At 35.8% G+C, this 15,178-nt stretch overlaps 1 protein-coding gene across 1 annotated transcript in view; it reads left to right on the top strand.

Moving 5' to 3' along the window:
• Window positions 1-3,012: 3,012 nt before the first annotated feature.
• The window catches only part of LOC125062962, a 31,116-nt gene continuing 18,950 nt past the window's right edge, over window positions 3,013-15,178 (top strand). The window contains exons 1-3 of the mRNA XM_047669145.1: window positions 3,013-3,083; window positions 3,373-3,549; window positions 13,638-13,836. Coding sequence (XP_047525101.1) covers window positions 3,013-3,083; window positions 3,373-3,549; window positions 13,638-13,836 — 447 coding nt within the window. The remainder of the gene's footprint in view (window positions 3,084-3,372; window positions 3,550-13,637; window positions 13,837-15,178) is intronic.

Below are 15,178 nucleotides of genomic sequence, written 5' to 3'. Positions count from 1 at the left end.
GCAACATATGTCTGATTAGCATATAGGTGATGATGATATGAAACAACATAAAATTAAATGATCTTGAGAGTACTTCACAAATAGATAACATTTTCCAGCATGCCGTACATTTTTTGTGGAACACATAGGTGTATGGGGTAAATTACTTTCCTCAGAAAAGAGTCATTTTCCGGTGATTTTTATCTGTACGGCAATAACACAGGTTATTAATACTTTAGACAATCTTCAATAAAAGATAAATGCCGTACACTTTCGATAGTCCGCTACCACCGCCTACCAATACAGGGCGTCCCAAAGTTATGGGAAATGAAGGGAAAGTACTTTAAATATCGTAGATAGGGTATTTTACTAAAAGAAGACTTTATGTTATTTTTAAAAGTTATTAATTCTGCATTCAAAGATTTTTAAATATTACTTGCCTCGTCTGGGAATCGAACCGACTTAAATGTAAAAAAAACACCCCTACTTTTATGATGCCAATCGAAAGAATGGCCAAAAACTAATAACTCTTCTTAAGTAAAATAGTATTTTAAAAGAAAGGAACAGCGTGAATATATCTTTTTAATCAAATTAAAAACATTATCTATCGTATTCGGACTAAAAAAATCCCCTACGAGTCTGTTACTTTAGAAAAGTTATTAGGTTTTGGCCATTCTTTCGATTGGCATCATAAAAGTAGGGGTGTTTTTTTTTTAATTTAAGCCGGTTCTATTTCTAGATGAGTCAAGTAGTTTTTAAAAAATCTTTGAATGCAGAATTACTAACTTTTAAAAATAACATAAAGTCTTCTTTTAGTAAAATACCCTATTTGCGATATTTAAGGTACTTTCCCTTCATGTCTCATAACTTTGGGACGGCCTTTTTTTTTTTTTTTTTTGAAAGGAATCTCGCTGTTGGCCTTTAGGCCTTTACAGCTCAGCTCGGGCTGGTTGGCGAGCGTAGCTCGGCCAGAATGGCGTTTTTCCCGCGACTAGCGCAAGGGCGTCTCCTGTGAGACTCGAACCTCGGCTTTGGCCGTCGCGGGGTGGTCAATCGCCTGAAGGGCAGGAGCGAAGTGCTAAGAAGAGGTCCTCGCCTTCCCCGGTGAAGGCGGTTTTTAACCCTAATCTGTGTCTGAATACTTGATTGTTATTATTGGCCGCGCGGGCGGCTTTTAATTTAATGTGTTAGCTACGATAATTGGATCAACCGAATCCTTTAATGTGTATGTGTACCTGGGCCTCCTAATAGCCTTTTATGTCGGGAAGGGATAATATGGTCATAACTATTGCGGTGTGTCGGATTCTACGAATTGCCGCACGGACTTAAGGAGCAGGGCGTGCTCGGTTATTACCTCCACCTTAGTGGACGCGGTTTTAGCGGACTTAAAGGCCTCCGCGAATGCGACGAGTGCGTCTAAGTCTATAGCGCCTATAACGTTGAACGCGAGATTAAAAGCGTCGCGGACGCTGCCTGACTCCTCAGTTGCCTTCATGGGAGGGCTGAAGGCTTTAGTAGGAGGGCTCGCATTTAATGTGGGCCTCTCTTTTAAGATAGGGGTTGGCGCAGGGACCTGGGCGCGGACAAAGGCGCTGCGGTTGCCGATTTTGATGGCAGAGGCGGGAAGGCTTCTGCCGTGAGTTGGGGAGGGCCCTCCTTAACGGAGGGCTTGGCCCATGGACTAATACCGGGAGGCGGGGCCGGCACGTATGAGGGCTTTGCTCCCGTGCCACGACGGGCCGCGTCGCGACCCACCATGCGCCAAGACGGCGGCTTATGCGCCTTGGGGGCTCTAGGACAACCGCGATAATTCGCAGGGTGCCCATGTTGCCCGCAAAGCACACACGCCGGCGGCTCAGCGCACGGGAGTGTCCGCTTACAGTCCGAGGTGCCATGGTCGCCTAAACACTTGACGCACCGCGCCCTCGCAAAGCAGTTTCGGGCTGCGTGCCCGTAGAGTTGGCAGCGATGACACTGCCGTGTAAAAGAGTGTTTGAGGGGAGTTTCAACCCTCAACTCCGAGAGCTTACAGCACTCCCGAAGGTTAAAAATCTTTTTCCCACTCTGAGTAGGGTCTAAGACTACAAGTACCATATCGTACTCTTCTTTGGTGGTGCGGTTTAGCATACGGAATACATCCCTTACGGGGATTATTATTATTTCCTTCGGGATGCCCTTGATAACTACCCTAAGGACGCGCTCCTCGGGCAAGGGGAAAGTGTGACCTCCGATACCTTCGGAACGAAGGTAAGAGGTAAGGAACCGGTGGTGCTCAGCTGTGGACACCTGTATGCAAATGTTATCCCTCAAAGTTCGGGTTTCTAACTGAAGTCCCTCAAGTTTATAACTGATCGACTTTGAGTCGAGAAGCTTGGAAAGGGTGGGCCATACGCCCTTGTCCCTAACATAAACGGGCGGAGGGGTTTTGATGCGGTCCGCAGGGGCGGAGGGCGCAGGTTTGTCCGATTTGTCCGATAACAACGAACTTAAATCCCTCTTCGGAGGGTTTGTCGGCTGATTAGGCCTTTTCGCGGGTGGGCCGCCGTTAGCCGAGCGCTTTTTCTTACGTCCGACGGTTTGGAATCCGTCGGATTCCGAGGATGATGAAAGAACGGCTTCGTCAACCGTTTCCGCCGGAGCGGATTGGGCCGACATTGCCGACAATGGACGCGCTAGATTTTCCGCCTCCTCATCGCTTACGCTTTCCACTTCGGAGAGTGGTGAGCGCGAGCGCGAGCGAGGGCGGTTTGGTCGGGTGAGGCTTCATTATTATTTCGCGGTGCCTTCGCGGAGGTATTTTTCATCGTCCTAAACGGCGACGGGGACGGCGAGCGTGGTGAGTCCGCACATTGCGACTCGTAAAATTCCGTAATGATATCCGGATATCTATTTCTTAAAAAAGTTAAAAATAATCTTACATCGTCGGGGGGTTGAGCCTCGGACGCCATCCTGTATGCGGGAAGCAAGACAGTTTGGCGGCGAGTGTGTACCTACGTCTAACGTGTGAGTACCTAAGCTGTGGTTTGCCCTAATATGTATGTGTCTCCGCTGGTGATAGCGGAGGTGAGGTTTGTCACCGACCTAACCAGCCCGCAGGGGTTTGGGTAAATAGAGCCCCCGCGGATGTGACAGGACCCGTCCAACAGTGGACCTGATTGAAGCCGGTTTCAAGAGAGTAGTTGGCGTGCCTACTCCCTAATAAGTGCCTACTAAGAGGCCCGGCTGCGCACAGGACTTGGAGGAAGCGGAGGGGCTGATTCGCGCCTTGAAAAAGGCACGGTGTATGCACCCTGGACAAAACACCCGCACAAGGCGTTAACCGTTGGATAACCGTTTGGCACCGTTATGTGGCTATCGGACGGCCGCAGGTAATCCCGCGCTCATAAAATGCAGCCTTCAACACGATGTCCAATCACCGAGACGCGAAGCGACCAATGAGAGGGCAGCGGGCAGCAAGGGCAGCGGTCGGACAGCGCGTGCGCACTGTACAGCGGCAGGCGGCGATGACTCACAGCGAGTGAGCGAGATGGCAGCAGGATGGCACGATGGCAGGAGCAGACGTCCGCACAGGTCGGCAGTCGGGCGCAGAGTGAATGTTGTTTTTGTTTTTTTTGTTGGGACGCCCTGTATTATATTTTTATTTTTGTTAAAAATATTTTTCCTTTACCTCTCTCTGCTGGTACGATAAGGCTCTAAATATACTTTACAGCCTTATGGTAGTATACTCAGATATGTACAGTTATTAATGACCTTAAGGGACACCTCAAACGTCGTCGAAGTTTTTATCAGCTGTAAAGAATAATCTGGAGTAAAATGTACGGCATCTGGTTTTTTTTGTTTATTTATATTTGTTATACATATAAAATAACAATAATCTTTGAAAATATAACTCCCCATATTACTCTAGGAGCATTTGAAAAGTCATCTAAATTTCGGAAATTTCATATATTTTTTATCATAATATTTTTATTTGTTACCATTTATAATGAACGGCTATAAGGTACAACGGTAATATTTAGTAACATTATGTAAAAAAACAAGTTGCCGTACATTATTCTCTGATCTTACAGCAGTAAGAACTTGGTAAATCCTGAAATTTCGATAAATATTTAATTACACAAATATTAACTATAATATTTGGACGGCATAATTATAAAACATTATTGTCCGTGTTAAATAATATTTTGAACATGTTGCCGTACATTTTACAATGACCTTAGGGTATATGGGTGTAGGGGTAGGGTTCCGACCCTTGGCTTTCGACCGCTCCGCTGGAAATATGTACGGCGTTTACGGGTAAAGTATCTGTATATGTGTCCAAAAGGAATCACACAAATGCCGTACAGTAAGTAATAAATGACCTATATTGCTTCTGCAACTGTCGTCGAATTAAAAATTTGCACCGACTTCCGGCACCATCACTTTTGTACGGCACTAGGTTTTTCGACATTTATTTTTAATCATCTATACACTTATAACAAAGCCGTACATTAATAATTAGTCGAAATTCCCCCATTGTACCTGAGAAAGTCCATTCACTTACGTACTCACATGTACCGCTCAGAAATGACGGCATAGTGCTCAGAGCTATTTTCAGATATAGTAACAGCCTTCTAAGCGTAATTCAGGTTGGGTCATTTCACAGGTATTTTTTGTTCATGGGCTTGTGGTCTATAAGTGAATGTCTTTGAGAAATAACGTATCTTTGATCCGATATTTGTTTTATATAAAATAGGATTGCTGAACAGAAGTGTAATTAAATATAACTAAAAAAGTTACGATGGTTCTGAAATTTTATATCAAGTAACATTACATACTACAACTATGTAAAAAATTATATGATCACTGCTTATTTAAAATAAGGACCCCCTGGTCCCGACCACTTGACATTCATTTTTCCAAAAATTATTATATGAAATCACTTAATAAGAAAAAAGAAGCACATTTAGGTTTAAGTGTATAAAACGTGCTTGGGAACAATTTTAATTTCATTTTGTGAAGAAATTACCATATTTGTGCTCATAGGTGAAAGCCTTTTTTGACATATTTTAGACCGGTGAGTAAATTTGAATTTAGGCTTGCTATTTTATTGTTTTTCAACCGTCTAGATTTTATTTGAGTGATTACGTCTAATGTTTTCTGCATTTAATAAATATTTTAAACTAATTCACTTAAATAAACAACATTTACAATATTGTTAAACTACATAATATTGCTGATGACATTAATTAAACATGGATAAGAAGAAAATCCAAATTAATTTTAAAAGGTTTGGGTTCTCAAACAGCAGTGTTCCTTTAATGCTGGCTGCATTTCTACGCTGTATTGCGACACCTATTCCCAATAACATTCCCTATTTTAAATACACATTAGTTCGGATACGTTCATAAATATACATAATTACCAATATTAAAAAATAGATTTTTATTTATGGTCAATATTTTAAAATACTGAGAAATCAGCTTAGTCGCATGTAATATCGGTTATTTCAATATCAATTTGATTCATTATGTCCCAGCCTCAGGCTATTTCAGGATTTAGTACTAGGTTTATAAACTTGGGTAAACTTTATTAGTCTTTGGTTTATGCGAGTGAAACATTAAAATATCTGTATGTAAACTCGAATTTATTAAATTATTTAGCGACGGTTATACAGGCATCTGTTGGACAGGCACCAATTGGCTAGATCTCACTTAACATCAGGCGGATTGCGGCCAAACGTCCAGTTCTGTATAAAAAAGAACTTTACTCGAAAAGTGCTCTTCAGTATTTTTAGTCAGCGATTCGAAGAAGTAGAAAAAGTTTTATTTACTTATAAAATATATAAATAAGAAAACCACGGAACAAAAAACAAAGGGCAGATTTTAAAAGATCATACACGCACACACAGATATACATGCACAAAATTTAATTGTAACTTCACTTACCTGCTTTTGATATCCATGTTATTATGGTTTTTTTTCAGTTACTATATTTCTGTAGTAATCTAGTTAACTGTTTTGTTTTGTTCTTTTTTGAAGTTATACTTCTTTAGGCGCGTTATGAAAAATTGATGAGAGTGAAATTTTACGATGCGCGCGCACCTGAGACACAAAGTTGTCAGTGTGATTATAGCGTGCGCGAGCGAGATGGGAATAAGACAATCTACACGTAAAAAGAAATAGAATATGCGTGAAGTTGACATTGACATTGACATTTAACTTTTAAACAAATAAAGGAGTTTTAATTATTTTTTCAAAGAAATTTAGCAATGCTTTTTCACAAAGACCTATTGTTACTTAGTTAAAAGGTTATAAAACATACGTAGTTATATTTTAATTGAATGAATAATATAATAAAATAATAAATAATAATAATTATTATTATTAATATTAATTAATAATTGAATAATATTCTAAATATTAAATATTATTAAATTATTAACGTTAAATATTTGTTATTAATTATTTAATATTTAAAAAAAATAAAGAAAGCCAAAGAAGTATAACTTCTTACGCGCGTACATAAGTAAACGCACCCTTTTTTTTTAACTTGTAATTTGTTTGCCTACTCATGCTTTGATGTAGAATGGAAGCCTGATTATCCATATCACAGATTGTTACCTAGCTTGGAAACCAGTCTCCCAAGTTCTTAACTGTAATCTTATTGTATTTTTTTTTTCAAATTTTATATGGGAGAAAAATAAAGAAATTATTATTATTATTTGTTTCTGTAACATGTATAAAACGTAATCTACCAGTAAAGAATAGATACGGTAGTTGTACACTGCATAATTTAAAATTTATAAGCAGTTAGATTTAAGATAAGTAACCTGAATGGGCCCTGCACTAAAAGTTAGTGCTTATTATGGCGTTATATCCTCTAGTTATCTATGATGACACCATGCTTTAATTAGAACTTAAATACGATCTAGTACTAAAAATTATGTAACACACAAAACGGCGCAGTGGCCATTGATAGACAATTTCTATTAACAATCAATATAGCAACACCTTGATATATTCTTGACTTAATCTCACGAAAAAAGGCACACAATTGGCCGCCAAATATAGGAAACAATGAATACAGGATCAATGGGAAATGTTTAATACTATATAAACTTATTTGCAAAAAAATAGATGTTAATTAAATTAAATAGAATTATCTGACATATTCTGTATACCTACTTATAATCTTGTATATTGAAACGCGTGAAGTTCAACATACAAGAATACCAGGATAACGTACCGCGCAATTTGTAGGACAATATGTCTGTTAAATTACATAAATATAAATTAAGTAAAAAAAAAATAATCAGCTGGTTAGTAATCATTTATGATGACCTCGTTATCGATACATGTCGGAAAGAGGGGACTCTTTGATCAAACCATAGATTTTGTAGGAGAAATATTTTTCGAATAATTTAGAAAAATGTCTTGAGATATAACAAAAAAAAAATTCAGTTAGTAATAAATATTTGAGAATCATCAAATCAACATATTTTATCCTTGCTACTTCTGTTAGCTACCACAATCGAGAGTTTCGTACAGGAAATTATTGGGCGTCTCATCAAAATAAAGCTACTCACGGAAAATTAGCTTGATAGTAATCAAGTGCAAAAATGGGCGGTGGATCCCGGACCAATAGTCTTGGCGAACAAAATAAATCACAAGTATTAACGGTTTCATTTGGCTTTGATGATGTTGATTTATGTAGGTACTCTGTGACATAACGACAATAGCATCTGACAGCAATGTCTACATTATATAATTATTTAAATATTTTACATGTAAATAAATAATTATAATTCTTTTACATTGTTAATTATCTGTCATGTGTCAAAACTGACGTTAAATTTAATTGTAACATTGAGAGTTTGTTATTCTGTGGAAAAAGACGCGAGTTTTGGCTTGTTACATAATTTTTTGCAAGAAGTTTATTGTTAGAGTTTTTCAACTTTAATTAGGAGTTAGATTATGAAATAACAAACTTATTATTTCATTTAATTGTTTAATTATTAATTATGTAGTTTTAAGTTTAATAGTGTTGTTAAAAAAAATAAGGTTAGAATAAAACTATCATTGTTTATTCGTCGCAATTTATTGCTCTAATTGTTAAGGAAAATATTATTAGGCACAAATTTTCCTAAAAAGAATAAATATTCAGGACACAGATACAGAAATCGGAGGCTTACACCACTATGTGGAATCAGCTGCCCACTGAAGTAATTCTGAACAAATTCGACTTAGGGTTCTTCAAGAAAAGAACGTTCCAGTTCTTAAAAGGCCGACAACGCACATCTGGCCTTCTGGCAATGTGAGTGTCTACTGTCCATGGACGGTATCACTTAACATCAGATGAGCCTCCCGCCCGTTTTACCCCCTGTTACATAAAAAAGCATAAATCGGTCCGATCTAGATGATTGAGGTATTTAATAATTCAGACAACACCGATATACCATATACGTATATATTGACCACAAAAATTCATATTTCATACATCAAGTACTTGAACTCAAAATTTACATTTGGTTCGTAAACTATTAAGTTTCATGATGAAGGAGATTTGGATTTTTATTTACATAAGTTACAAGTAAAAGGTTTTACAAGACCATAAATATTGGAGCGTTATCTAAGGCTTTTGCGGCAATTTACGATGCTCTCGGATGATTTAAATATTCTAATTGAGGTTACCTTCAATCGACGTGATTTTATATTATAAGGATTTCTACGATAGTGAAAATGGTAACTAAGCCCACTCAATGATCTATTTTGAATTTAGTTGTATTTACAGTATAAATTCTTTATAACAAATTTCAAGGGACCGAGCATTCTTTTCGTTATAGAGACTTTTCGTTATACGGCGAGAAGTGAAAAAACCAATTACGTTAACACATAACTTTCTATTACTGGCCATCTTGACATTTTCAAAGTTTGCTTGCGACTAATAATACACGATAGATGACAATGGTGCGCTTAGTAACTAAGACCAAAATTTCATGCTGTATCTCTATATCTCTGTCGATGCTGACGTCATTATCTTCAAAAATTTATCAGCAGGTCCTGTTTTGGTTAAAATTTAGGTCGTGCTTTCTCGTTATTGTGCCTAGTTCACTTTCTCCGTACACTTTGTCTGTCCTACCCTGTTATTCTACTCTAATCCTGTGTGTGTTAATAATAAATGTAGAAACACAATTAATATGAATTGTGTTTCTACATTTATTATTAACTCAAGAAGAAATATTAAACACAACAAAAGAGTTTTCCATCATCTTATTGGTTTTAAGGATCTAGATGATGAAACGGCGTCAGCGGCTTATAAGATTCATATTTTTTTATGTTTCACTTCATCTTCACTTCTGTGCCTTCCGAACATAAATGTTGAAAGACACAGGAGATATATATATATTTGGAGTTAATTTCGATTGGGTGTGAAACTATACATATTCTGTTTTATTTCTTATTAAAAAGACAGCAATTCTCACTCTCAGAGTAGGCGACTCTTAACTTGAAATATAATTTTATCTTACCGTGTCCTGGAATCTGGTCACATAACCCCTGGTGGAATATGATCTGAAAGAGTAATTGGTTAGCCCAAAAGGACAGAGAAACAAGGGCAGACCAAAAGAGTAATGGGCTAATGGGTAATAAAACAAAGTGGAAAAAGTTGGCTAGGAACAAAATTATGTGTTTAATAACACGTAAATTATATATAGATAAAAAAGCATATCGTTATTATCTTACTGGACATACAATGTTTACTTTCCGCTTCGCTGTTTGCTGTGATCATGAGTTTACAGTGTTTTATATTAAGTCAGAATTTCATACGAGATTGAAGTGAAGGCGTATGTCAAGGATATAAAATATTAGAAAAAGAATAATTTTATAGAACATTATTAGTTGTCGAATCGTATTACATATATTTTACTTGACTTTATCTTAGATGTATTGTTAACTAGGTTGTGAATTTTAGAAATATCAACCCCAGAAAGCATAGAATAGCGGTCATTGCTCGCTTGAAAGTTTCGTCGTATTAAAGCACAGACTACCAGATGCTAGACCTCCACAGATTAATATACAGTGTTATGGAACGATTTTATACGTATATGAAGGTTAAATTAAAATTTAATTAATTTTCATAAATTTATATATTGGTTATATTGTAATTATTATGCATTTCAAATCCACAATTTGCCGAAATTAAAATATTTGTATCATCCAGTCATAGTTGCAGCTACATGAAAACTTTTAAGACTTGAATAACACGGCGCTGGGAATCTCCTTTGTGTATAGAATACCTCTTTGCACGTTTGAATTATATGTTTTCAGAATAATAATGTATAAGGTATGTTACCTCAGTAACTATAGACACTGTAATTATGTTATCTTCTTTAATCCATGTGTAGTGATGGCCGTGGTTCATAACTGTCATGTATGTTGTCACTGTCAACGTTTTAAATTTTTTGAAGCAACGACGGTGAATGAGTGGTTGTATAAGACGTGTCTTATGAGATTTTGTGTCTGTGGAATCATATTCACTACATCATTGATAGACTGCTTATGATGTGGTTTTAGTTCGCTGGCATCATACCATAACAGATGATAAAATGTATTATGATCTGTTCTGGTGTAGATGCCAACAGCTCTTTTAGTTAGCTTCGGCACAGATCTTACACAATATATTTAAGATACAAAACAATTTTGTTCTAACATTCGGAATACCCATGCAGACTGTCATTGAGCCAACTTGGACCGTTCTTTTATAATATAATTAATGTACTATTATTACTCATGTTATAATAAATTATTAGGTACATGTGCATTTCCATTGTCTTTTATGACGGCTTCCATTATTTGCTATTACTACCTCCAAATTTTTGTTTATCGTTTTACTGTGTTCATAATAATCATTTAATATAATCTATTACATTAGCTGCCGGATCAAAAAGCATCCAAGTAGATGTAGACTTTGATCCTTACTATCATACATAATAGCTATCGTTCCAAACACATGAAACCTTGTAGAAACATAAATGGATTAATAAATATTATATTACATATAACAATAGACAAAAAATTTGAAGTTCGCTATCACAAGACGGTAACGTTTCGTAGAGGGCCTACGGGGTGTTCTACGCCGTTTTTTGTAGCACACCATATTCAATAAATCTCATTCAGATATTTTCAAAATATGCATCTTTATTTAGAACAAATTTTTTAAGCAGCTTGGCTTACTCACGCCTTTTTTCAAAAGGAATGTTTTAATAGCAATAATGACCTTTAAATTGTAAAATTAATAAAAAGCTATACCTATCTCGTAAATTTCCAGAAAAAGCCAACAAGACCAATTTAAAATGACCTCCGACTTTCAGTTGAACTCGAGCACACCCATAATATTTATGAAGATACCTGAAGTGTCAGGAGTTCTTAATAAACTGGCTGGCTTCTATAATACGGCAAAACATAAAAGGAATTTAATTAATGTAATTTCTTAAGCTTCGGGTATATTTTGCGTTAATGTAAAGTGCTTGTATAAAGTAATGTTAAGTGCTTGTAAAAAATATACTATGTTTTTTATAAAAAAAAAACTACGCTAGAGTAAAAGAAATAAGCAGGTTTAGAATCGATGAAGTTAATTTGTTGGTTACGACTGTACAGAACTAATATAAAAAGAAATATTTTTTCTACGTCCATTCCTTTAGTGTAATTTATCGAGTGGAAATTTTAAATTATTTATACATAAACTCGGTTATACAATTAGTGATACACGTAATACCAATTAAAACTTAAAAATAAATTAAGAAATTTATTTTCGTTATTATCACAAATTTATGAACATATACTTATGAAGATAAATTTTGGTATGTTTTCTTAGAAAATTCATCTCTATAGTAAATTTACTATCTTATGCTTGGCTGTAGAATGAATCTAAAATGCCCACTAAAGACGCCGTACACATTCTGTTGCATTGTACAGAAATTCCTCAATTCAAAACATGCATTCATTTACAAGGTATGCTACTATCTATACTAATTTAAGTATATCTACAATAAACTTGGCAGCTGATTACATATTTTCTAGCTAAGACAAGCATCATCGTGCGTTCCCAATGAAATTCTTAATGGTAGAAATTGTTTTTATATAAATAAAAAAATTAAAACTAAAATCTTTACAAAGGCATTATGTAGCATATCTTGTTGCGATTTTTTGGATATTTCTAGAGGGATTTCAGACATTGACTACTCTAGCTCTATATTAAGACTGTTTTTTTTGACGTGACAACGTCTTATAATTCAATGGAGCCGGCTGCACGCACGAAAAAACCTGACGCATGCGGCGTTAACTCGCTCTGAGGTCTTCCATTTAAGGCTTTAAGTGCAAGCGAGAGCGCGGAACGAGCGACAAAGAGGCACAATCGGCCTCCGCGTTGGGCAGCGTTCGACATATTCTATCTCTCTCCTACTTGAGTGATGAGTCCGTGTGGATAGCTGCTTTAAAATAATACATTTACATGTTGACATCAAAATACATATAAATTTATTTACGTCGTTTTAATTCTATTGTGATTTCAATAGGATTTTATTTTATAAAAATTCATGATGATATAAAAAACCAGTGCCGCTACAACCTCGAGTCTTTCTGTATCTGTTTTGTAATCATCATTAAAGTTCTAGGAGTCGAGTTACCTCTCATTCGAATTCTTCGCGAATATAACGGAATAAACACTTCATCCAGAGCTTGACATATTAGGTAGTGGACTGATCAATTTTAAAAATAAACATTTTGAAGTACCTATCTGAAACCTAATCCGTTGTTATGCTAATGCTTTTTTGCTTCTTGTTAAGCAAAAAAGTATTTAGTAGTAGTTTTTTTTTCTTTTCTTTTTTCTAGAATTTTGATTGTATTTTTTGTAACATTTATGTTTACCATAATTGTCATATACTTCAAAACCACAAAAATTTAAATTATAATAATATAAAATGAAGATAATAGTAAACAATTGTGGACATATGTTAAAAATATATGCAACATAAACCCAGCTAAATCCAACTCTTGATATCCAGGAAATCCTTCAAAAGTATCTCGATATTCTAAACGGTTATTTCAGTTCAGTGGGTAAATTGGCTTCCGTTTTATTGGCCAAGACAAATCAGACGGAACAAGTACTTTGCTATAAAGTATCAATTACAGCTAAATCGAATGATTTATATTCCTTCATTGTGACGAGCGAGAAATTATAAAAATTATCAGCACTCTTAAGCCTATTGTAGTGATGATAATATAAGTAACTGAGTGGTCATTCCCTTTAAAAACCTTCTTGCTGCACTAATTTCTTATATCAGCATTGCGATTCCGTAACTCACTTTTCGAATTCACACAGCGGTTTTCGCCTCGGCGGTCGCTCTCAAATCAGTCGTGAAGCAGTCATTTTATGATTTGGCATTCTGATAAAGTGGGAGCTTGTAGTTTATTGTTTATCAGAACGCACTTTGTTTTGAAAAGGTCAATATAAATTGAAAAGATATATTTTTTAATTTATAAGCCAAACGTATTGGCGTCGATCTATCTCCACTTGTCAAGTTCCTCTTGAAAAGAGCAGGTTAGGGAGGTATGAATACGATTTTATTTTTCAAAAATGTAATTTTAATGTGAATCTAATCAAATCGGAAAACGTTATAGCTACGGCTGTATGCCGGGTAACAAGAGTGTGTTCGAGTACTCCGCTAAGCTGACAGAAGAGGAGTTCCAGGAACGTCCTATCATCAACTGGGATGGTATCGTGTGGGTTAACCGCCCACTGTTCTTGTGGGTGCTGCAGGTCATCCTCGCGATGATATCGCTCTCCGAGGCTATTCTGTTAGCCTACCTCGGGTACAAGGTGAGCTTACGCAACATAACTTTGTAAACTATTGAAACTAGAGAGGTTCCAAGTATTGTTTGATAAAAATCATAATCTTATTTTTTTATATGTGGGATTTTTTCTATAATAGCTAATAATTGTTAACTAAATAAATAATTTTACGTTTAAAATTATAATCATAACTTCTGGAATTCCTACTACCAGGGTGTAGTTCACCAATGAATGGTGTCGGTCTCTAGGGAAAGGGTATTGGCCTTCAATTAATAGTAATAGTTTTGGGAAACCCCACCAGGTTGGCCGAGTGTCCGGCAAGGTTTATTGTAGTTGAAATTGGTATCTCACTACTAATTTATTTACTAAATGAGTGTTAACTGGATAAAAATCTATTGGTTCACAGTCATCTGAACATTTATTAAACGCCTAGTCCACGCATTCCATATATTTAAAAATAAATACAATGATAAGCGATTCAGTTCATCATTCCTTGGACGTTGCTTCATTTGAATGCATAAGATGCAATGTCGTAGATATCATACCTAAGGCTGAATTGCAGAGTAACTTTATTAGTCTCAAAGCTCTACTGATATTGTATCCAATCGGCTATTAATAGAATTTACATATGTAAATACAGTTAAGTCAAATCAATAAAGCGATAATTAATTAACTTAATTAATATGTAAAAGCAAAGTTCAGATCCCAGCTGTGACTAATACATTTATGAATGAGCGCATCTCCACTAATTTTTATTTAATTTTCGCAAAGGAAAATATACTCCTTGCTTTGCGAAAGACCAAGAAACAGATATCTAAGACAAACAAAGATGGGTTGTTCCCTTATCGTTCATTTCTTTATAATCTTCCAAGAAACAACCACACTTCGAAACCAATTTTTGAATCGATGTTTTTTTCTTCGTATTTTTTTATCCCTAGAAGTGCATATCACATTATAACTTGTACTTTTTTCTGTCTGTATCAGTGTGCCGCGTTGACAAAATTTTGCAAATAAAGTTAAATAGTTTTCCAAACATATGTTTGGAAAAGTATATACTCGAAATTGAATAAAACTTGCTCAACGGACGACTTTATTACTTGATTTTCACAAGTCACAACTCAAAGTTTTCAGTGCTTTTCTGAAAACGTGGCCAACGAGAGACAGCCACATCTCAAGAGCTCAGATATCTGTAACTCCCAATAGCGATTGCATCTTCAATATTAAATTTTTGTACCGCGCGATCGAATCAGCGCTACGGATATTGAAAACATTACATCGCATTCAAAAACATATTGGAATCAGTACCGCTATTGGAAGACATAACACATACAAACATTATATAACATACAAACAATTAAATTAACAGTAG

Source organism: Pieris napi (genome assembly GCF_905475465.1).
Source record: "Pieris napi chromosome W unlocalized genomic scaffold, ilPieNapi1.2 SUPER_W_unloc_3, whole genome shotgun sequence".
NCBI classification, from domain to species: Eukaryota; Metazoa; Arthropoda; class Insecta; order Lepidoptera; family Pieridae; genus Pieris; species Pieris napi.
The sequence above is the reverse complement of the archived record's forward strand: the minus strand, read 5'-3'. Positions and strand labels throughout refer to the sequence as shown.